This window comes from Schistocerca cancellata, chromosome 3 (assembly GCF_023864275.1).
Source record: "Schistocerca cancellata isolate TAMUIC-IGC-003103 chromosome 3, iqSchCanc2.1, whole genome shotgun sequence".
In the NCBI taxonomy this organism is placed as follows: Eukaryota; Metazoa; Arthropoda; class Insecta; order Orthoptera; family Acrididae; genus Schistocerca; species Schistocerca cancellata.
The window spans coordinates 4,946,988-4,972,761 of record NC_064628.1 but is presented as its reverse complement, the minus strand read 5'-3'; the positions used below and the strand labels follow the sequence as shown (position 1 = coordinate 4,972,761).

At 38.2% G+C, this 25,774-nt stretch overlaps 1 protein-coding gene across 1 annotated transcript in view; it reads right to left on the bottom strand.

Annotated features, from left to right (window-relative positions):
• LOC126176767 (intraflagellar transport protein 172 homolog) overlaps nt 1-25,774 on the bottom strand; it is a 387,842-nt gene that overhangs the window by 201,910 nt on the left and 160,158 nt on the right. Inside the window, exons 10-13 of the mRNA XM_049923936.1 lie at nt 23,508-23,852; nt 21,597-21,709; nt 21,337-21,515; nt 8,282-8,425 (exon numbers count right to left, since the gene is read on the bottom strand). Coding sequence (XP_049779893.1) covers nt 8,282-8,425; nt 21,337-21,515; nt 21,597-21,709; nt 23,508-23,852 — 781 coding nt within the window. The remainder of the gene's footprint in view (nt 1-8,281; nt 8,426-21,336; nt 21,516-21,596; nt 21,710-23,507; nt 23,853-25,774) is intronic.

Below are 25,774 nucleotides of genomic sequence, written 5' to 3'. Positions count from 1 at the left end.
GTGGAAAATTACGAGGGCAGAGAAGGTGTTGTGCAGATAACTCCCATTTGCACAGTTCAGAAAAGCTAGGGGTAGAGGGATGGATCCAGATGGCCCAGTTTGTGAAGCATCCACTGAAATCAAGCATGTTATGTTCAGTTGCTTCCTGTGGTACATGGTGGTTCATTTTGCTCTTTGGCCACAGTTTGGCTGTTCATCCTGGTGGACAGCTGGTTGGTAGTCATAACAATATCAAAAGCTGAACAAAGACTGCAGCAGAGCTATTGTACGATGTGGTTGCTTTCACAGGTGGCCCAATCTCTGATGGGGTAGGATAAGACTGTGACACGACTGGGATATGAAGTGCTGATTGGGTAGCTGGGCAGGTCCTACACCTGGGTATATGATCCCTGTGGCAAGGGCTTTGGACTGGGAGTGGTGTAGGGATGGGCTTGGATGTTGTTGAGGTTGGGTGAGCAATGGAACACCATTCAGAAGGGGTGGAAACAATATTGGGTAGGTTGCCCCCCTGTTCAGGACATAACAATATATAATCAAATCCCTGACAAAGGATTTGGTTCATTTGTTCCAGTCTAGGGCCATACTGGATGACAAGGGGGGCGTTACTTCTGTAGCTGGTTGTTGGAAGTGGTGGGAGGATTGGGGGCATGTGGCAATATGGCACAGGAAATCTGCATGTGAATTAATAGTGCCTATCTGTGAAGACTATCTATCAAAGCAGCCATGTTGTCTACCAGCTCCCAACCAGCTATCCACCAGGATGAATGGTGTAACGGAACATATTAAAGGCTTTACTGTACCGAAGTATGCGATACCCTCCGAATTCAACCAGTTTAATGAGTATTTATGATTATAGAAAAGTTATTGTGTATGTTAACAATGATTGCATAACATGTCTGCATAAACAGTCAACCCATTAAATTATACTGAGTAACTGACCCACACAAAAGTTTATATCACTTGATCACTGATACAGCAAATGTCATCATGTAAAAACACTAAGTTCATCTTAAATAATTAATATGAAGTACGAAATACAGTGGCCAACTTAGGTATTTTGGATCTCCTCAAATAAAAATCACCCAGTGAAACCTATTTGTTCACTAGGAGCGTTTTCACTCAGTATTCACGTAAGCAATCCTATTTTAGACGAAAACCAATGTAATTCTTAATAATTCATGTTATTTACTTATTTATGCAAATTAGAGAAGTCAATTGACAAACTTCTAAAAAACGGCCTTTTTGTAACAAAGAATTATTCTGTCAAGTCAACAAATCTGTCTGTCATTTTAATAACATGTTAAATTATGTCGCTCGATGCAAATTAATAACTTTTCTGCACAAATTATGATAACAGATGTACATGTGACTTATAAACTATATCTCTTTTTAGTAGTTCTTTGACAATGTTATAAATACGAGCAGCAAGAAGGGTCGGGAGGCAGTCGGAATGTCACTTTGGTAAAGTGTGTTTGTGTGTTATTGTTTGAGGTGGATAAACAATGCAAAGAACATGTAACGGAAGTACTACTTTGTGTTGAGTCATGGTCTTTGGTGGACAGTGGAAATAAGATGGCCACCAGAGTAATAAATATTTGAAGTTTACATATTTGTTGGTTTCGCTCTTTCTTTATCATCAAAAGCACATAAAAAAACACGGGACCTCATGTTTTTAACCCTAGACAACCAGATGTAGAGCCAGCATCAGCATCGAGAGACAGCAGCGATCCAGCAAGTAGCAGCGATTACTACAACACAATGCATTTTAATGGCGCCAACCTAACATCAAGTGCTAACAAGCTCCATAAATGGGAGTGAAATAGTGCGATTATAGCAATTAGCTATATCTACGACTAGGCAACCATTACAATGGCCACCACCAAACAGTGGACAAGAGTAAAGTGGACCACACTGTTGTACAACATGCAGCTGAACATAACAGATTTGATTTCAATGGCTGTTTCACAACATAGGCCATCTGGGTTCTCCCCTCCACCCCCAGCTTTTCTGAACTATACAGATGGCAATTATCCTTATAAATCATTCCGGCCTCAACCTACAGTAACCTATTGCCCCTACACCCTAACATCATGCAGTCCACCTACAGTGATGTTGCCACAGGCACTTATGGAAGGGCAAATGGAGACTTTTTGTCTCCAGGGATGAGAGTTGTTTCTGCCTTGGTGCCAATGATGGCCATACCCATGTGTGGCATCAGGCAGGTGAGTGCCAATATCTGAAGTGTATACGACAGAAGCACCAGGGATAACACCTGGCAGGTGTGGTGAGTCATATCTTACAATGGCCATTCTTCTCCGATGATCATAGAGGGAACATTGAACAGTGCATAGCACATCCAAAACATCATTCAATCCATCGTCTGCTGCTCATGCACCAACAAGATGATGTGCTTTTTCAATATGACAACCCATTCACCTTATACCCTGTGCCACCCAGTGTTCTCTCCAAGGTTTACGTCAACTACCCTGGCCAGAACAATTCCCAGATCTGTCTCCCAATGAGTATGTCTGGGACTGGATGAAATGCTATCTTGCAGACAGCCAAGAGGTCTGGCCCAGTTGAGGCAACAGGTGGAAACTGCATGGTAGACCATTCCACAAGACTACATCCGTCACCTCCCTGATCCTCTCCATGGGAGAGTTGCAACCTGCATTGCTAGAAATGGAGGGTATACAGAGTTCCAGTGTTGACATTTCATACATCCTTTCAACTGTACTCAGATGTTTATGCCTCTGTAGGTATGATCGTTTGTTATAAATGTCCTCAAGATTGTGTCAATAAAATTTCCCTCTGCTGGATCAATGAAATCTTGGTGTTCTTTTCCCAATAGTGTACTTACTAAGCAACAGTTGCAGAGACAGACAAAGAAAAAAAAAATCAGAAAAATGCTAGTAAAGAAGGGCCTTGAGTAACCCTTGCAACTAACAATTGGTTTCATTTCCTTCAACCTCTTTCCCTTTTTTAACAACTCAAGAATCCTCTGGTTATGAAAATTAGATTTTATCTATCTGCCCTGTTACTTGTTAAGCTAAACATATCAGTCAGATACAAAACACTAATGCAATTGGCTAATGTCAATACAATTTACAATATTTTCTTTAAGATTCATCAACTTCGCATGCCACAGGAATAAGACCAGTACACTATATATGTATCCATGCTGATTAATATACGGGAATATATACAGGTGTATCTTTACCAACAAAATATTTTTGTAACAATACTATAAAAAGGATAGTTCCTACTCACCATACAGCGGAGATGCTGATTCGCAGATAGGCACAACAAAAAGACTGTCACAAAATAAGCTTTTGGCCAACAAGGCCTTCATCAAAAATAGACGACAGATGCGCGCACACACACACACACACACACACACACACACACACACATTCATGCAAACACTTCAGCTGCTAGAGACTGTGTCATTTGTGTGTGAGTTGCATTTGCATGAATGTGTGTGTGTGTGTGTGTGTGTGTGCATCTCCACTACAAGATGAGTAGCAACTATCCTTTTCATAATACTGTTACACCCCATCCTACATTTTCCATTGTTTGGCAAAATATTTTTGTGCAGAAGTAAATTTTTAATAAATTAACAGATATTAATGTTATATCAGGGTCACAAAAAAAAAAAACGAATTTCTGCATAGAGTCACCTGTACAACAACTGAACTGTGTGGCTTCCAACAAATTAGTGCCTGGAATGTAGTTCTGCATTTTATCCCTACCATCCCACAAACTGAAAGCAACCTCAGGCAAGATGGCGCCGATAGAAGAGTGTTGTGACACATCTCAGTCCTCAAAAAAGGTTAACTTAAATAGTTCATCATGTAGGGAATGTTCGAAACGCGTCATGAAAGGCATCTTTTGTGTGAAGTGTAGCTACTGGTTTCATGAAAAATGTGCGAAAGTGAATTTAAAACTCATAAAAGACGAGTTTCCATGGTCGTGTCCACATTGTTTGCGTATTGAGACGGCTGAACTCGTAAGTACCGTGAACTCAAAAGAAGAAATTATTAAATTGCTTCAAAGTGACATTGAAGCGCTGAAGGCGGAAATTTTAGCATTGAAACAAGAAAATTCTGAACTGGTTATTGAAAGAAAATCCTGCGTGTGTAGAAATCAACCCATTACTGAACAAAGTGGCAAACATCCGCATTTGTGTAATACGGCGAATAATACCACAGAGAACTCTGTCAGTGAAACAAGTGATAAGTATAAATGGAAAACAGTTTCCTATAATAAGAAGGACAAACGTAAAAGTGCAACGAACAAAGAAGATGACAAAAATGATTTTCTGTTAATAGGTGATTCTATATTAAAAAATGTTATTGTGCCGGACTGCAAGGTCGATGTTCGACCTGGAATCCGATCGCATCAACTCAACAAACATTTTAAGAATGTATTGTCCACGAAAAGAAACACGGGCGAAACTGGTAACAAAACTTTAAGTACCGACGATTACAGAGGTGTCTTAATCCACGTGGGCACAAACTCCATCCGTAGAAACAGTGAGGAAGAAATTGTGAATGAAACACAGAATCTGATTAGATCGGCGAAAACGGTATACCCAACATCCAGGCTGGTAATTAGTGGAATTATTCATCGAAGATCGGTAAGTGATACTTACATCAACAGGATAAATACCGGCATTAGGGAACAGTGCAACAGACTCGGTGCAGTATTCATTGACCCAAACAAATTCTTAAACTACAAGTGTCTGGGAAAAGACGGCCTGCACTTGAATAGATTAGGTTCTGTGAACCTTAGTAAAATGTTCATAGACTTGTGTAAAGTCCTAAGATGCAAGGGAAACTAATTCATTGTGATAGGGGTGACAAAGAAAAAATTCAAACAGAAAATAAAAAGTTTAGGTACCAAACAAAGGATGCACGTAAAATAACTAAAAGCAAAAATGATCTATTGATGCACTGGAATATAAATGGCTTAGGGGCAGAACTACCAAATCGTAAATTCTCAAAAATCGACGAACTAAAAATTCTGCTTTCAGAATCCGTAAATATTAAAATAATCTGCCTAAATGAACACTGGTTAACAGAAGATAGTATAAAAGTACTAAATAGTATTAATAATTTTAAGGTAGCTGCTAGCTTTTGTAGAATAAGCAAATCTCGTGGAGGCTCCTGCATTCTTGTCAATTCTTCCATAAGTTATACAGTAAGAGATAGTTTTAATTATTTAAATGAAGAGAGCGTGTTTGAAAGTTGCTCTGTAGAACTGAGTGATCTGAATACACTGGTTATAGCAATCTACAGAATTCCTGGATGTGCGGTAACAAAAGTGTTTTTAACCAAATTCGAATGCCTCCTGGAAAAACTCCAGAAAGAAAGTAAAAAAAAAGTTGTTATAGCAGCAGACTTCAACTTAAATGTCTTAGTTGAAAGCAATGATTCCACAAAATTTTGTGACTTAATTCAGAAATCTGGTTTCAAGCTAAATTTTTCTGAAGGCACTAGGGAAAACAGCAGATCAGTGACCTGCATTGATAATATTATTACTAACTACAAATTTGACAGTGGAAATAAGCACAAATACTGCTTAGACTTGGGCATTTCAGATCACTCAGCTCTGTTTATTGAGCTCCCAAAAGCAAATAACCTAAAGCTTCCAGAAGTGTGTATAAAAAGGGATCTCAGTAAAAGTAAAATGGATTTATTCCGCAGTAAATTAAGTATAATAAGCTGGCCTGTAGACTACAATAGTTCAAGCTCGATAAACTATGACAAATTCTTAAATTGTTTCTTAGAGGTATTTAATGAATCATTTCCTCGTAGATATAAGCAAAAGAAAGTTAATGGTAAACTCAAATGGATTACAACAGGAATAAAGATCTCTAGTGCCAGAAAGGGAGAGCTCCACAATGAGTTAAAATCAAACAGAAATCCAGATTTTGTTATTTATGTCAAACAATATAAAGCTATATTTAGGAAAGTTGTGGCGGCAGCTAAAAAAATGGCAAATAAATAAATTCATACGAGAACACAGAAATAAGACAAAAGCAGTGTGGTCAGTTGTTCAGTCTGAACTAGGAGCCAAAGTAAAAATTCATGAGATTTTGAAAATTAGACATGAAAATGAAATTATAGTAAACCCTGTTCAGATGTCAAGTTGTTTCAATGAATTCTTCCTAAACGTAGTAAGATCGGATGTGGATATGAGATTCTATCAGGGCATCACAAATTTGGAAAACAGCCAGAACACATCTTTTAAACAATTTGAAAAAATAACCCAAAGGGATGTGGAAAAGGAAATATTGTCTCTAAAAAACAAAACCTCACATGGGTGGGATGAAATAACAACATCTGTAATCAAGTATGTGTACGATATTATTTCCCAACCACTGTCAACTATTATAAATCAATCTTATGAACAGGGATGCTTTCCAGAGGTATTGAAATATGGTGAGATCAAACCTCTATTCAAGAAAGGATCGACAGACGATATGGGGAATTACCGCCCTATCTCTCTCTTGCCGGTCTTCTCTAAAGTGTTTGAAAAGATTACAGCAAAACAAATTAATAACTTTCTTACTGTAAATGATATAATTTTTAAAAACCAGTTCGGATTCCAACAGGGTAAAAGCACTGCGAATGCTATAAATGAGTTTATCCAAAAAATATGCTCCACGTTAGATAAAGGTAGAAAGGTCACAGGTATATTCTGTGATCTGACTAAAGCTTTTGATTCAGTGAACCATGCATTACTCCTCCACAAATTACAGATGTATGGAATCAGAGACACTGCTTTAAAATGGTTTAGCTCTTACCTGTCAGGTAGGAAACAAAGAGTAATTTTAACTTCAAATGGAACCAATTATTCATCAGACTGGAAAACAGTTCCCCAAGGAGTCCCACAAGGTTCGATATTGGGTCCCTATCTGTTTCTTTTTTACGTAAATGACCTACCACTTGCTATTGATGTTCATTCAGTCTTATTTGCTGATGATACATCAGTTCTAATTGAAAATGAGGCATCTGAAAATATTCCAGAAAAAGCCAAAAATACTTTAGAAAAACTTGAATCTTGGTTCTGTCAAAATGGACTAAAACTAAATGTAACTAAAACCAAAATGATGCAATTTGAAGCTAAATCAGTAGAAAGGAGTGAAATAAAGATAACTTGCAATGATCAGGATATAACAGAAGCAAACCACGTGAAGTTCTTAGGCCTAAATCTTGACAAAAATTTAATTGGAAGGTACACATAGATTACTTAGCAAATAAACTGAATTACTTAGCATTTGCAATGTGTATTTTGTCAGGTGCCACAAACATGGATACCAGAAAGATAGTTTATCACTGCTACTTTGAGTCAGTTATTCGTTATGGCATAATCTTCTGGGGAAATTCAGCAAATGTCACTAGGCTCCTAGTATTACAAAAGAAAGTAATTAGAAACATGTGTGTTGCAAAAAAACGGGAATCCTGTCGACCACTGTTAAAAAATTTAAAAGTACTATCTATCCCCTCACTTTACATATATGAGATGGTGGTGTTCCTATATAGAAATCAACATACACTAGACAATTTCCGTTTTGACCACAACTACAGCACTCGCCACAGAGATAACTTCAAACTTCCAACACATCGTTTAAAACTTTATGCCCAAACACCAGAGTATATGGGGTTAAAAATTTTCAATAAAATAAAAGGCAGTAATATATTTAAAATGGAGATTGGTTCACTGAAAAGATTGCTCTTTACTCTACTGGTGGAAAAGTGTTATTATTCTGTCGATGAATTCATTGAGGACAGCTTCACAATCTGAACACAGGGATTGTAAATACATTTATTATTTTATGTACATGTGTAGCTGAAACTTAGAAATGTAAAATATAATGTAAACTTTTGTATTTCTCTTAAAAAAGTGAAAAAAGTTTCTTTCGTAAACCTTGACATGTCTCCTGTACATCAAATCAAATGATTTGAAAATTGTATGTAATGAGATGAATAAACCACATAACACATAACATAACACATAACATGAAATGTGAGCATCTGTGCCCCCCCCCCCCCAATCTCCATACATACAGTATTTTCTGCTATTCAAGTTGTCACCCTAAAACTGTTCAAATTACCAGAATTTGAAGCACCTCACACTACATTAAGAATTACTTTACTTGCTTTATGTTTATTGTGCTTCTGTTGCACATGCATGAGATATCTAGATTACAATACTTGGCATCATGAATAGAAAAGATGAAAGTACAAATAGCCTTCCTTCTGCTGTAACAAACCTCTGTTTTTCCATCCATCCTGACAATTTCAACAATTTCTCCTTTTATTGTAATTAGTGTGACTTGTTCTGGAACATCAATGTTGTACCAAATACACATGTTGTTTCTAGACTGGGCTACTACAACATCGCTATCCACGACCCACTGAAAACAATTGAAAGATGTATGAATAAACAAAAGAATATCCAGTAACATAAAATAGAATAATTTTTGCATGGTTTTTTTTTCCTGTACCAGTAAGGTATGCTTAGAATGTAGTTCACAGGACCAAGGCAAAAAAATGTGAAATGGAAGGAAGTACATGTAATAATTACTTTTGCAGTAACTTAACTTCAGCTTCATATTTTCTATCTATTTATTATGCCAGTGCTCAAAGCTCTAAAATTTTTATATCAGACTGTATACTCAGTGTATCTAATACAGCCATGATTTTTTCCTACAGGGCATCACAGCAAGCCACCTTTAGATTGGCTCTTGTTTTTATAACCTTCACAAACACCCCTGCTCAGATTACTGATCTCCCACTCCATATTTTAGATCTGAAGATGGCATAATTTGCCTGATATTGGTCATAGCTACAACAACTTATGATATTGACATGTTTTGTTTGCAAAAACATATGAGATACTGTCTTTTTCACTTCACCTGCAGACACTTATGGTGATCTTTCTGGACAAGCCAGAAAAGCACCAACATCAAGATTATTGGGAACTCCAGTTGTACATTGATAATACAGGCCAAGGGCAAAATAGTAGTCTGAATGACAAGGAAATCTGGTGCACATTTAGTGTCTCCTATGAAATGTGGAAGCAATGTGGACTGTATATGCTGCAGTCAGCTGCAGTTTAGTGTTTGCAGTTATACTGAAAGAACAGATACCATCTTAGTACATATATAGTTAAGGCTCACCAGCCACTTGACCATCTTCTTCTTCCGCGCGAATGTACAAACAGTGCCCGAACTCTTACGGGAATCGACAACGCACCACTAGTAATGAGTATAATGGGCGGGAGCACTACGAATGTAGTGCAGGACAATACATTGAGAATGTGGGCTTCGCGGGAGGCGTGCCAGAGATAAATCCCTGCAGTCGCACTATCCTCTGTGTCCTCGGTGGCTCAGATGGATAGAGCATCTGCCATGTAAGCAGGAGATCCCGAGTTCGAGTCCCGGTCGGGGCACACATTTTCATCTCTCCCCGCTGACGTGTGTCAACGCCTGTAAGCAGCTAAGGGTGTTCATTTAATTGTAATTTCATACTGACTGTTACCTGGGCTTGAGCCCAATTTCTTTCATCAGCTGGCTGAAATGGTGAAGACACCTAACCTCCTCTGCGATCAATTAAGGAGGGGGCAATTTAAATGAGAGATTCCATCAATTCTATGATGATCTTGGATGCCAATTCTTGACTTGTGTTATACAAACCACCTAATCACACGTGGCAAAATCCCCCCTTACCAGACGTACCTTATCCTGGAATTTATATATGGGACTTTAACAGCCACCATGAAATGTGGGGTTAAGAACAAATGATCCAAATGGTCAACTTCTTACAGTCTGGATCGAAAATCACCACCACCACCTCTCATATGACGCAAGGGACTTGAAAACTTTTCACTCTGCCTCATGGCAGACTGATACAAACCAAGATCTCTGTATTTTAACAACTGATCAACAACACAACCCAGTAACCCACAGAGAGAAGGTATTATCAGCTTTCCCTCACAGCCAACACAGACCAGTGCTTGCAGCCATCGGATTCAAACTCCTCTAATCAGATCTGTCCAAAAACCAAGGTGGAACTTCAACAAAGCCAACTGGACGTTTTATGTGAAGGAATTTAATGGGCATCTCCACTGGATCCCAGTGACATTAGAAAATTACATGCACTTTGTTGGTGTCATTATAAGAGCAGCAAAATGCAATATATCACGTGGTTTCAGGGAGGAATATGTGCCCTGCTGGAACAAGGAGATGGAAGAGCTCTGCAAGAAATACGAAGCCCATGGTGACCCAGAGGCAGGCAACAAGGTACTCCAGTCTTTTAACAGATAAAGGAAAGAAAGATGATTGACAACTACCAAAGAATTGGACTTCACCCACTCAAGCCACAAAGCATGGTCCCAGCTCAGATGACTAGGGGCAGCAACACCAAAAACAAGCCAGAAACCACAGATCACCCCATCGCGGATTGTACAACACATGAAGTCACAAGCACACAACATCCCTCTGGACAACAGCAGCACAAAAAGTTTACAAGAAGAGCTCAAAACTATAGATGGCACCCTCAATGGAAGGTCACCCTTCAGCTCTCCTTTTAATGACAGCGAAGCTGAGAAAGCCATAAGATGCCTAAAGTTAAGGAAAGCAGCAGGTCTAGATGGAGTGTTTCCAGAATTTATCATCCACCTTGGCAGAAAAGGAAGGACGTGGCTACAGAGATTCTTTACAGACTGCTTGTGTAACAGTCAGGTACCAGCAGATTTTAAGATAGCAAAAACCCTAGCAACCCTCAAACCAGGAAAACCGAAAGGCGATCGCTCAAGCTATTGTCCAATTGCCTTTTTCAGTGTCTGCTACAAACTACTGGAATGGCTGATCTACAATAGGATCTACCAAACAGTTGACAGCAAAGTGCCACCCTACCAAGCAGGCTTCAGGCAAAACCGCAACTGCTGTGAGCAGGTATCGAAGCTGGTTTCCAGAAAGGGCTGAAAACTTCAGTAGCATTTGTAGATCCAACTGCTGCTTACGACACCACTGAACAGACTAATGTTAAAGCTAAAGCGAATTGTTCCATGCCTAAGACTAACAACAAACACTGCTGTCCAACATGCTGAAAAACCGATATTTCCGAGTCTGTCTTCATGACAAAACGAGCAAGTCATACAAACTTAAGAACGGCCTACCACAATGATCTGCCTTGGCCCCACTATTGCTCAACCTGTACAGAAACTATATCTAGGAAGTTCTGCTATGCTGACAATACCGCCATTGCATATCAAAGCAAGCACCTAGAGGAGGGAGAAAATGTGCTCACATGAGACTTTAGAGTACTTGATGACTATTATAGAAACTGGTGATTGTGCCCTAACCCTACAAAAACTGAAGTGACAGCTTTCCACTTCAACAACCGATTAGCAAACCAGCCACTAAACATCACCTTCTGTAACAAATCAGTTAAAAACAACCCTCATCCTAAGTATCTCGGAATCACACTGGACCAATCACTTATGTACAGGAATCAGAAAATTTACAGACCAGGAACAACATTAACCGGGAACTAGCTGGAACTTCCTGGGGTGCACAAGCTGACACTCTCCATACAGCGCCCTTATCTCTCGTATATCCTGTGGCTGAATGTTTCATACCAGTCTGGTACAGGAGTGTGCATGTCAGTAAGGTTGATGTCCAGCTGAATGACACCATGAGAATTGTAACAAGCACCCTGAGATCAACCCCATGACCTCGGCTGTCTGCTCTCAGTAGCATTGCCCCACCACATTTGGGACGACAAGAAGCAGCAGCCTGCGAATGGGAAAAGATTAATAATGTAAAGCTTTCCCAAACGCTACCCGCCTAGGAAATACTGCTCAATCCACCCTGCACGCATCTCAAATCGAAAACCTTTCTGTACAGCTCGAGAATCCAAACCATTCGAGATCAAAAATGTGTGGAAAGAGAAATGGAAAAACAACACCAGCATACTTCGCCGTGGCCTCGAAGACCCTACATGCATACCAGGCTTCCAACTACCTAGAAGACCTGGTGTGTGCTCAACAGAATGTGATGTGGACATGGAAGAACTAAGTCCTTCACATACAAATTGGGACTCTCAGACTCCCTAATGCGTGACTGTGGAGCAGCAGAACAGTCTGTTGAATACATTGTAGAGGAATGTTCCAATAGATGTTTCAGTGGAGGCTGGAATGACATAATCAACACCTCACCAACAGCACTGGATTGGATAGACACTCTAGATATCAGTTTGTGATATAATTAGTGACCATAACTCTTATACATTCCTTTTGTTACATATAAATATTTCTTTTGTATTGTGTAAATATTGTTTAAAATTGCATGTGTATTTCCATATGATAAATAAATAATTAAATAATAACTTGTGTCAGGTGGAGAACTATAGAGCCCTCCAAACATATCACATGTGCACTTCACAAAGTATGTCTGTCTTTGGTTAGCAGAGGATGTTTGGAATATATGTGTGGTTCTTTCAGAATGGAGAATGTCCTCTGTAAGCCTGACAAGCACTTATGTGTGGTATCCTCAGAAATTTGAGTAGATAACATGTATTAATTGCAGTGGAATATATATGGAACAGAATAGGAAATGTGAACCTGGTATTAGATAACTAGAAGAGTTTTCCGGACAATGTCATAAAATTATTGTCACTTATTTATGAAAGTAATGCACAGCCAGTTTAAAATGAAAAACTGGCTTAAGGCATAAATAAGTTACAGTAAATTCCAAATGGCATAAATAAATAAAAACACTTTATGCCAATGCCAAGAGTAAATTTATTATAATAAATCACAGTCTGTAGCTGAAACCTGAATGGTAAAAAAAGACAAAGACAGAAAACACAGGCATAAGGACAATAAGCAAAAACTGTTCAATGAATTTTAATGCAAAATCTGAATTGTCTGAGAAGATAAAGTGATTTTGGATCTACCAAATGTTGGACAGTGGCTCAAAACAAACTCTCTAGCTCATTGATAATACTGGTGTCAAAATGGAAGAAGATAAGAAGAAAACCAAAGTATTAATTTCTGTCCTCTGAAGTTGTGTCAATGAAGATAACAAAACAGCATTTCAATCATTGCATGGATGGGTAACAGATATGGAGATAAATGATTGTAGAATTGAAAAACAAGCAAATTAGTTAAAACAGGGGAAGCCAGTAGCTATGATAGGGTATTTGTTAAATGCTTTATCAGATACGCATGAGAACTGTCCCATCTTCCAGCAGCTATTGAACATGGATCTCTGAAACAATGGAACCACCTTTAATTCAAAAAAGGCAATGTCATACAGATTCTTTTGGGAAAGGAAAAACATTATTTATTTCCTCGATGTAGATTTTTAACACTTATATACACAGTTACCACTTGCATTCTTAAACCAACAGAGAAACCATGTTCACAAAGCACTTTAAAAAGTAATTACATGAAACACAAATTTTAATGTTAAAACCATAGTTATATGAGTACAGCAAAAATAAACATTCATATTTTTATGTACACATTTTTTAATGTAGCTATTGTGTTTTTCTTATCAAAACTGCAACAGTGAAATAAATACAAAAATTACTAATAAATTCCATCTACTGCCTTTCCATAGTGTTTTACTATGCCAGTATACATTTCAAAGTCATAGCTTATTCATAAGAGATTCAGTTGTTACGTAAGGACTTCGGCTGTGATGTCAACATACCATAAACTGTAAATCACCTTGATTTCTTTTGTATATGACATCACAATGAAGTACCTTCCACACTTGTTTCTCTGTTATTATCAACATACATATATTTGAAAAGATACAAAATTGCAATCCATGAATCCACAACAGATGCCTGCCTTCTGCAAGCGTCCAGGTTCTCTGGTGTTTGGACCATTGAAGCGTGCAGATTTATGTGCTGCTGTGAGCAGTGGTCTTTTGTGAGTCATTCAAAACAAAAAGCCAAATGCATGAAGTTCCTTTTGTAATATGCGTTGGGAAACTGGTGATGGTCTCGCGTTCACTGACATCAGCAACGCCTGTTGGGTTTGAAACAGAATGTCACTGACAATGTGTGACATTCGTCTCCATCCCTGTGGGTTAGTATCTTTTCACAACCACTATTGTTATGTCATGTTATGTGGCTGTGAGCGGTACACTATTACTTGTAGACATGTTGATACACTAAAAAACTGGGCTACTGTATTAATGACTTGAGAAAGGCCACATCCAAACACAATAGCTTTTCTCTGCCATTCAGTCCTGTGCTCATGTTAATCCATCTTACTCCGCTGACTGTTTACACCTGACTGACACACACACATCACTTCACTACCATCACTTATGTCAACAGTGGAGCTTGACATGACTGTCTTGTACACGCTCTACACCATTTACAGCATTCAAAAGTGAGCACTGCTCTTTTGAAGGTGGTCAGAACACCCTGTCCCGACAATGTTAAATTTAGTTACATGGCTTCCCTGTATTTCAGGAACCACTGTAGTCATTCACATGAAACTTTTACAGGAGATTAAACTGTATGTTCTGAGTCTACTGAACTACAATAATTGTATTTCTGCACATTGCTTTTGGAAATACAATTTTTTAATTACACAGTTAAAATATTGTGTGCATTTTTGTATATTATCGTAAATAATTTTAATTATACATAATAGTATGTTCTTCTTTTAGTTTAGTAGACTCAGGATGTGTATGTTATTACCCCTGAAAATTTGAGTACTATACTCAAAGTGGTTTCTAAGATTGAGGGGAAAATGCAACAGAAAATGTAAATTTTCAGGAACAGCTTCTAAAGTTTCAAAAGACTGTAACTCATTTGATATATGCTCAATTTTTTATTTTTGTCACTCAGAAGCACCCTGCACCATACTGTATAGCATCTTCTTGATCTTTTTCCAAGTTTTTTTCTCCTTTTCTTCTTTCTGGACTCCTTAGTGGCCAAATGTGCTGCATATTCTGCTTTATCAATGCAAACCTTGTCCATCAGTTCAAGTTCTCTGATGCAGTTTGCTCCAGGATTAATTCCCACATGCAGTAGCACTTTCACCCTACCAATGTTGCCATCATTAAATTGCGATTCTGAGTCTGACTATGCAGACACTTCCTCAGTAATTCGGGTTTTGCCAGGTCTCTGTAAATAGGCTTTATGATATCCATAACTGCTGCTGGGATGGAATGTTTATGGCTGTATGAACTGTTTGAGTACTGGGTATTGATGTAATTGCACGATGAATCAGGTCCAGGAGGGCAGAGGTTGTGTACTGGTTTTTCATCAGGTGACGGTCTGTGGAAGAAGGTAGCCCATACTGCCTGCTTTATTTTCAACAAATCCTCAGTATTCTTTCTAATGGCCATTCCATAATACTGCTGTAGTCCATCAATCATTTTGTCTGTCAGCCTGCCTCTTATGGTTTTACCATCAAAAAATTTTGTCTCTCAAACTTTGTTTCAACTTCCTCGACCTCGTGCCCATCCTCTTCTGGACATGACCAACACATTCCAGTTTTGTGATAATCTTCTCACCATAAGGCTGAATGGCTACTACACTGTTATATGCTTTTGCCGCTACATCACCTAAGGACTTTGTGTAACGTGCACCCCTTTCGTTCACAGATCAACTAAAAATTTCAGTAGCTGCAGAGGCCTCCATACCACCACTTGTTCTTTCATAATTTCTGTCACAGATGTGCCACTCTTCATTCCCTGATTTACACTTATAACAATGTTTGGTTAAAATCTGGAAATTTATTACCTTTCCAGTATCCACACTGGTCACTGCAGCAACAGAATTCTTAGAACTGTAGCTGTGTTTCAGCCAAGTGCCATCAAAAGCTACTGGTATGTCAGTCATATCATCATTTATTTCAACAGCTTTGTTTGCAGCACCCTTCATTGACTCACATGCAACAGATTGCACAGCAGCTCCAATAAATCCTGCATACTTGTCGATTTTACAAGGTAGGAGTGGCATATTCATCACGGTACACATTCTTTCTGCTGCAATGTGTCCTTATCCAATTTCCTTCAATCCATAAAATCACCTAACATTTACTTCAAAATAATTATCTTTACACTTATCAGAATTCCAAAATGAATGAGTATATTTGCAACTGGCACAATTAACAATAAGTTTCCTGGCTAGTCCATTTGATACCTCACTGTCTTCATGTAAACTAATTGGTCCTCAACATATTTTACAACACACACATTCACCTAACACCATTGTTAGGATATGTAAATCTATCAGAATATAACCTCGCATACCATTTACATCACTTCCGTTTTGAGGAAACTGTGTGTTGCAATGTTTTATTTTAATCTTCAAAGCACTAATAGGTGTTTCTCTAGATACTAACAAATTTGCCTGTATTTCATTGTCTGTAACTTCACACACCACTTGTTGAACACAATGTTTCCTTTATTCGAAAATCTAGTACCATGTAACCCATGTTTCTTAAAATTCTTAAAAACACTCCATTTTGGCGTCATACTTTACTTTTTGAGAGATTTACCAATCTATTCATCACTTTTCCTTGGAACAACATTAGCACTTCAACATACAACATGTGCTTATACTATGAAATTATATACTACTGTTTTTGATAGTGCTACTAATACAAACATGTAATTTAACCTTTATAACACAGCAATCCACAGCCTTCTATATAAAAAATTACCAATTTCATTAGATCTTGAAGTAATGCACGTAAAAATTTTAACATTTTCAACCGGTGTAGATTATATTTAAAAACATAAAATAAAATACTTCCCATGTGAGTTTAGGTGATATATATATCATTTTATTCAGGAAATTACAAAGTTTATAATGAAATAAAAATCTGAAAATGTGAAAAATATTTCTTTTTCCGTTCCAACTCCCCTTAAGGTGATGACTAATATTTGGTAACACATACATACTACTGCATTGTTATTATCGTTGTGCACTTCATTATTTATATTCTACATATTCATATCTATATTCTAAGCGATTACTCATTCCACATCCAAACGAACTTCTCACAGAAACAGATTTATGGAGCAAGGGTACCATAAATAAACTGAATGATGATAAAGCAAATATTGGGTTGAAGTTCATTGGTCAAATGCTACAGAATTTTATTCATCCTTGAAGGAAGACACTTAGAAATAGCAGCCTGACTAATTCTTCAATATTTTAATCAGTATGACAAGTTGAGTTAACAGAAGAGAGAGAAAATACATAGGAGGGCAATGTGCTTACTCACACTTGTATTCAATGTTTGCAAAAACACCTTAGCAATGTTCAATGATCTCCTATGGGAGTGACAATGAGCACTGTGTAAAGGTTTACTCACATAATTTCAGTTTCCAAGCCAAGAAACATAGTGCTTTCTTCCAATTACGTCCTATACAAAGCCCAACATGGAAAAACTAGAGAAGTTCAAGCTCACACAGACACAAATCATCAATCATTTCCCTACACACAGCCCGCCTTTTGAAAAGAAAAGATGCAAAAAGTAGAATCAGTGTATGGTACATTTATGAACAATGGATTACTTATAATTTCTAAATGGGTGTGTGTCTCTTCATGATTATACACATGGAAGACATGCTATTATTTCACTTCAGATGACATTATCATATAGAAGATAGCAGAAGATTCAGACTTTTATAGTTCTCTGGAATATTGTAACATTCATTCTATAAAATAAATTTCTTGTCACATTACTTCTTCATTTCTGGTGACTCGAAGAATGATATTCTTGGAAACATTTTTAATACATAATGAACGATATGTACAACTGGGTATAATTTTAATTCCTTTCTGAATCTTGAATGCTGACATTCTTGCTTACACTTGGACATAGCAGCTATAGGGGAATTATTAATGTGCAATGGTAGAATTTGTTTACTGATATCTCTTCATTTAAGTGCCCCTTGTCAACAGTTTTACAGAGATTATTTAGTGTTCATATAAGTGTAGTAGTCAAGTCGAAAATTTGTTTGAGTGTTCTTAGCGCACTTGTTTAGTTAAATCCGTCAAATCATTGTGTAGTTTTGTAATTATCAGGGGCAGATTTGCATTTTAATATCTGTGACGTGTAAAGTCGCGTAGTCGTCTGTCATTTGTTCATTTCTTGCAAACAGTCTTTGTACGTTACTGACAGTACAGTTAGCCTTCTGCCGCCGAGCAGTGTGTCAGCAGTGCGCAAGTAGCAGCATTACTGCATTTACTAGGCAGTCTTGTATTTTAATAACCGTTTAAATCTTGTGTTGAACTGTTTGTGCTCTCTGTAGATTAGTTCAGACGTTCTTTGCACAACAGTATTTAGCATGGATAGGGACTGCGACTGCTGTGTTCGGATGCAGGCTGAGTTGGCATCCCTTCGCTCCCAGCTTCAGGCAGTGTTGGCTTCGGTCACACAGCTTGAGGCTGTTGCCAATGGGCATCACTGTGGGGGTCCAGACGGGGGTTTGTCGGGGACGGCCAGCTCGTCCCACGCATCCCCCGATCGGACTATGGCTGTGGCTGCCCAGGATACTGCCCACATTGAGGCTGACCCCTCACCCGTGGTAGAGTGGGAGGTAGTCTCGAGGTGTGGCAAGGGGCGAAACACATTCCGGAGGCTGAACGGAAGGCCCCAACAGTTTCTCTGATGAACCGGTTTCAGGCTCTGTCTCTGATCTTCAGCTGGACATGGCTGCTTGTCCTGTTCCAGAGGTTGCCCCTCAGTCTGCAAGATCCGGGCAGTCGCAGAGGGTGGGCTTATTGGTAGTTGGGAGCTCCAACGTCAGGTGTGTAATGGGGCCCCTTAGGGATATGGATGCAAGGGAGGGGAAGAAAACCAATGTGCAGCATTAGTGGCGAAACAACTGAGAGAAAATCTGGAATACATTTCGCATAAATTTCCTCAGCATGTTATAGTCTTAGGCAGAGATTTCAATTTACCAGATATAGACTGGAACACTCAGATATTTAGGATGGGTGGTAGGGACAGAGCATCAAGTGACATTATACTGAGTGCACTATCCGAAAATGACCTTGAGCAATTAAACAGAGAACTGACTAGTGGAGATAACATCTTGGACCTACTGATAACAAACAGACCCGAACTTTTCGACTCTGTAAGCGCAGAACAGGGAATCAGTGATCATAAGGCCGTTGCAGCATCCCTGAAAATGGAAGTAAATAGCAATATAAAAAAAGGGAGGAAGGTTTATTTGTTTAGCAATAGCAGGCAGATTTCAGACTACCTAACAGATCAAAATGAAAATTTCTGTTCCGACACTGACAATGTTGAGTGTTTATGGAAGAAGTTCAAGGCAATTGTAAAATGCGTTTTAGACAGGTACGTTCTGAGTAAAACTGTGAGAGACGGGAAAAACCCAACGTGGTTCAACAACAAAGTTAGGAAACTACTGCAAAAGCAAAGAGAGCTTCACTGCAAATTTAAACGCAGCCAAAACCTCTCAGACAAACAGAAGCTAAACAATGTCAAAGTTAGCATAAGGAGGGCTATGCGTGAAGTGTTCAGTGAATTCGAAAGTAAAATTCTATGTACCGACTTGACAGAAAATCCTAGGAAGTTCTGATCTTACGTTAACTCAGTAAGTGGATCGAAACACCAAATCCAGACACTTTGGGATGATAATGGCATTGAAACGGAGGATTACACGCGTAAAACTGAAATACTAAACACCTTTTTCCAAAGCTGTTTCACAGAAGAAGACCGCACTGCAGTTCCTTCTCTAAATCCTCGCACAAATGAAAAAATGGCTGACATCGAAATAAGTGTCCAAGGAATAGAAAAGCAACTGAGCAAAGTCCACTGGACCTGACGGGATATCAATTCGATTCTACACAGAGTACGCGAAAGAATTTGCCCCCCTTCTAACAGCCACGTACCGCAAGTCTCTAGAGGAACGGAAGGTTCCAAATTATTGGAAAAGAGCACAGGTAGTTTCAGTTTTCAAGAAGGGTCGTTGAGCAGAAGCGCAAAACTATAGGCCTATATCTCTGACATCGATCTGTTGTAGAATTTTAGAACATGTTTTTTGCTCGCGTATCTTGTCATTTCTGGAAACCCAGAATCTATTCTGTAGGAATCAACATGGATTCCAGAAACAGCGATCGTGTGAGACCCAACTCGCTTTATTTGTTCATGAGAAAATATTAGATACAGGCTCCCAGGTAGATGCCATTTTCCTTGACTTCCGGAAGGCATTCGGTACAGTTCCGCACTGTCGCCTGATAAACAAAGTAAGAGCCTACGGAATATCAGACCAGCTGTGTGGCTGGATTGAAGAGTTTTTAGCAAACAGAACACAGCATGTTGATCTCAATGGAGAGACATCTACAGACATTAAAGTAACCTCTGGCGTGCCACAGGGAAGTGTTATGGGACCATTGCTTTTCACAATATATATAAATGATCTAGTAGATAGTGTCAGAGGTTCTATGCGGCTTTTCGCGGATGATGCTGTAGTATACACAGAAGTTGCAGCATTAGAAAATTGCAGCGAAATGCAGGAAGATCTGCAGTGGATAGGCCCTTGGTACACGGAGTGGCAACTGACCCTTAACATATTCAAATGTAATGTATTGCGAATACATAGAAAGAAGGATCCTTTATTGTATGATTATATGATTGCGGAACACTGGTAGCAGTTACTTCTGTAATATATCTGGGAGTATGCATACGGAACAATTTGAAGTGGAACGATCATATAAAATTAATTGTGGTAAGGCAGGTGCCAGGTTGAGATTCATTGGGAGACTCCTTAGAAAATGTAGTCCATCAACAAAGGAGGTGGCTTACAAAACACTCGTTCGACCTATACTTGAGTATTGCTCATCAGTGTGGGATCCGTACCAGATCGGGTTGACGGAGGAGATAGAGAAGATCCAAAGAAGAGCGGCGCGTTTCATCACAGGGTTATTTGGTACCCGTGATAGCGTTACGGAGATGTTTAACAAACTCAAGTGGCAGACTCTGCAAGAGAGGCGCTCTGCATCGCAGTGTAGCTTGCTGTCCAGGTTTTGAGAGGGTGCGTTTCTGGATGAGGTATCGAATATATTGCTTCCCCCTACTTATACTTCCCGAGGAGATCACGAATGTAAAATTAGAGAGATTTGAGCGCACATGGAGGCTTTCCGGCAGTCGTTCTTCCCGCGAATATAAGCGACTGGAACAGGAAAGGGAGGTAATGACAGTGGCACGTAAAGTGCCCTCCGCCACACACCGTTGAGTGGCTTGAGGAGTAGATGTAGATATAAATGGAACAGCAAAATTCATATTTTAAGCATTCCAAAAACATACCTGAACAAATGTGCAGTAATTCAGTATGGATGTCTTTGTTGTTGACGGAATATCAAAAATGTTTAGCCTCATCTTTTTGTCTCGGAAAAGAAGTTTGCGGCCTGTTTCATTCAGTTCTAACCAGTTAATCTTGGAGTCATGACTCAGCTGACCTATTGTAGCACCACTCACAAGATCCACTGAAAAATATGTTATTAAGACATTGCATACAATTTGACAACTACAAAGATTCAGCAACTTCTACTATCAGTATCACTTACATATGCAAATTGTCTTCAGATCTAGCAAATATGCCAATTTCTTATTATTTTCAGATGCTTTACATCTTTCATTAAGCCGTACACTTACAAGATGAGGATTAACAAACTCTGTTCTGAAAATAGAAACATAATACAACTTAGAAGAAAAGAAAAAAAAATGTTATTGCACATATGAAACAAGCATAAATGGAATGCATAAACATATCAATAAAACCTTCATTCAACGCGATAGCATCTGCTACTGCAAGCTGGTCTTGTCTATGAGCGTGGGAATGATTCGCATAGCTTGCCAGAAAGCACCGAAAGCAACTTTGTGGACTCTGTTCCATGGCTCAGTGAACAAGATTATATTGGCGATACCAATGACCCACAATTCTGCCTAAATGTGGGGCCACTACAGTCATTCATCCACTCCTGACTTTATGTTCCTCTTGCTGTTTTTGTCTAGTTAGTCCTTTCAAATACTGGACTGAGACACTATTGACTCACCTGTTGTTAGCAGATCTCAGAAAGACTGTCAAGCTATACACTTCTGACATTGTCAGCGTGGGGGGGGGGGGGGGGGGGGGGGGGGGGGGGATCTGTGGTATTACCAGTACTGAATAAATTTTCAACTCCCAAGATTCTTAAACTCACATATTCACATAGCTGACTGGTTTTAGCAGTTCTTGTTGCCATCTTCGGATCTGCCAAACTGCCATACTTAGAAATGTTCAGAATATAACCACATGTACAAATTAATTTGCAATGTGAATGTAAAATGACTCATTCCAAATCATGATGATCTATCATGCAAAATGATCCCAGGAGCATGTGACTAACTAACTACATTGTATAGCACCACTTACAATACTGAAGGAGAAGATTCTGTAATGATGTAAACACAGGTATGTTGCTATTCCATGTATTGCAAATTTTGGATATAATTATATCCTAGCATTTTCAGTCCCATCTTTTGCAGATCCGAAGAAGGCAATAAGAACTGCTGAAACCAGTCATCTACATGAATAAATGATTTTAGCAATCTTGGCAGTTGAAAATTTATTCCATGTTCATGATTGTAAAGCTGTTGTTAATTAATGTGTCATGTTCCTCCTTGCTAATAATGTGCTGAAATCACTTGATTGTAAATTCTTGAATATGTGGATAGATTTTATGTGTAACTAAGCTGTGATGAAATGTGTTTCTGTCCAACCCAGATAAAAACAGATAATTGTTCATCAGCCTATGACGATGCTAGTCAAAGATCCCATCAAAATATAAGGCAATGTAATCAATACATGTCAAACTAAGAAAATCAAAAGTCAACTCTGTGAAACTTAAGACTAACTGAATCTTTAAGAGGGTTAGAGCTGACATAACCACAAAGAAACTAATGAATATCTAGCTTTCAGAGACAGTAAATTGTGCTTCAAATCATAAGAAGAGATAAGTTGAGATATGGTAAGTTTTCCCTCACTTTATATTTGAACACTGTTTGAATGTGTGAATAAACAGGAACATAAAGTGACTAATATTGGTATGAAATGCCCTCCTTTGTGGAGAGCACACGTGTAAATGTAGAACAGAGAAAAGAAAAGAAATAATTAGAAAATGGTGGATAAGAGATAAAAGTTAAGATGTCAATTATTATTATGTACTTTACAATCATATAAGTGTATTGCAAATTTGGGAAATTTTCTACCAGACACAGTTCACTAATGCTGTGGAAAACATTAGCCTTTTCAGAGTGTTCATAAACAGCATACCAACAGAACTAAAACATTTTATGAAAAGTTTATTTTAGGAGAATGCGCAATTACATGTGTGTCACTTACTATTATCATTACATATTTAAAAAATACAAATTTGTAATTTTCTGTTTAAATTTGGATGTAAAAATAAACTTACTTCTATGTTCCAGTTACTTACCTAACAGATGCAAGGATTTCATTGATTCCATACTCAACCAGACTCAGTTCTCCAGCATTGAAAATTAGACAGACTGTAGGATTGTCAAAGTATACTTTCTCATGACACCCCGTATTTGGCCAGACAACTTCACTTAACAAATTACGTGTCAGATCTCCAACAAGTATTGTATCTGAAGTGCGAGCAAATACGTAACTATCCTCACCCATGATCCGAACATCTTCAATTTCATATCCATACTGGGATTTTAAAATTATGCCTTGCAGCTCCGTACTCAGAGGCTTTATGATAACCTGACTAGGACCAACATAAGCCATTTCAAATTTGTTTTTCCATACCATTCGCCTGTAATAGGGAAGATATAGATGTTTAATTAGAACTCAATTATAAGCTTAAATTGGCGTTTGTTCACTAATTAAAATGTATGGGACGAACTGAATATGTAAGAAATTGATATTGTGAGGCACACTTTCTCACAAATAATTTGATCATTATGAAATATCAATTAATACTATAAATTGTAGCATATGTGGTACAATAACATGAGAAACTGATATGTAACTAAACGATCAAACACATCATACCTATGGGTAACACATTCCTCTTTATGTAACTTCAGCATTTGTGTCAATGCTGTAGACTGGCATATGCAGAAGTTACTACAAATGCACACTGCATATACAGAAGGTACTACAAGTCTGCAATCTTCTTACACCACTACGGATTGACTGGGATTACCCTAGCACTTTAGACGCCTAAATTGGAGATGTTTATTCAATCACAAATATTAGACACCTTCATATTAAGTAATTTGAATATTATATCAGAAGTGTACATGAACGTGATCAGTCCATATACAGGGTAGTGATATAGTTGTAACTTTGTTGACAGTAATAGAGAAAAATCATAGGTTGAAATCTTGCGCTGAAATATAGCCTGCTTCTCTTAAAAAGCGCAAAGAGGAATATCGAACTTAACATTCCAAAATGAATGCAGCGATACATGAAATTATCACTCAGAATTTTGTTTGCAACATCAAGTAGCAATTATAAGCAAGAAGAATGCATAACAAGTACAAAATCAAAGCTGTGAATGAAATGAATCCATTGTGAGTTTTTGAAACATATGTATGTACTGGGTGTAACAAAAATTGCTGCTGTATCACAGAAAGGTGTCAGTTGCATCAGAATAGATAGGATTAGACTAGATTGTACAACAAAGCTAATTCACACATTCAGTAATTCCACGGTAGCAGTCATGACAGAACAATGTGCCAGTATAAAAATCTGTTTGCCATTGGGGAATTCATTACTGCAAACCACCATCGTGCCCAGAAACTAAGCAACCATCACCCCAGTTGGAGGACTTCTACATCACCATGACTGAAAGAGTCTAAAGATGTGACAACAAAGTGAAAATAGTGTAGTTTTGTTTTTTCAACATTGAGGAGACTGTGTACAATGAATTTGTCACCCAATGTACCACTGTTCGTCAGTATTACTATCGTCAATTGCTAAAATGATTTCATGAGGCACTGAAGAAAACTCAGCTGTGTTTGTTGATTAAATGTTTAGTTTCTCTACAATGGCACTACTCCCACTCACACAGCATTGTGGATCATGCAGTTTCTGGCCAAAAATGAAGTACAAATGATTTCACATCATCTGTACTCACTGAATTTTACTCTATGTGACTTCTTCCTGTTTCCTACAGCAAAAAAGAGACCTAAAGAGGAAGGTTTCCAGGACACAGCAGACATGAAACAAAAATTCATAGAATCACTACAGAGAATAAATTTGTACTGTTTTAAAAATAGTTTGCTTTAATGAAGCATCTTGGTAGATTAAAATGCATGCCAGACTGGGACTCAGCTTGGAACCTTTGTCATTTACGAGCAAAGGAAAGAGTCCTGATCTGACATACAGTTTTAATCTGCCAGGAAGTTTCAAATCAGCATTTACTCCACTGCAGAATGAAAATTCATTCTCTCTGCATCAGTGACTGAAATTTTGGAAGAAGTGTGTTAGGCCTAATTAACATTATTTTGAGGGTATACAATTTTGAAAATGTTCTGTGAAATACAAAATACATAAATCAATAATTATCTTTACTTTATAGTATCCTTGTATGCTCATTCCATTCCAACTGACAGTCCAGCCGATATTCATCCTTAAAAATTTTGTTTTGTACAGAAACCAGATGGCAGTTATAAAAGTCAAGGGACATGAAAGGGAAGCAGTGGTTGGGAAGGGAGTGAGACAGGGTTG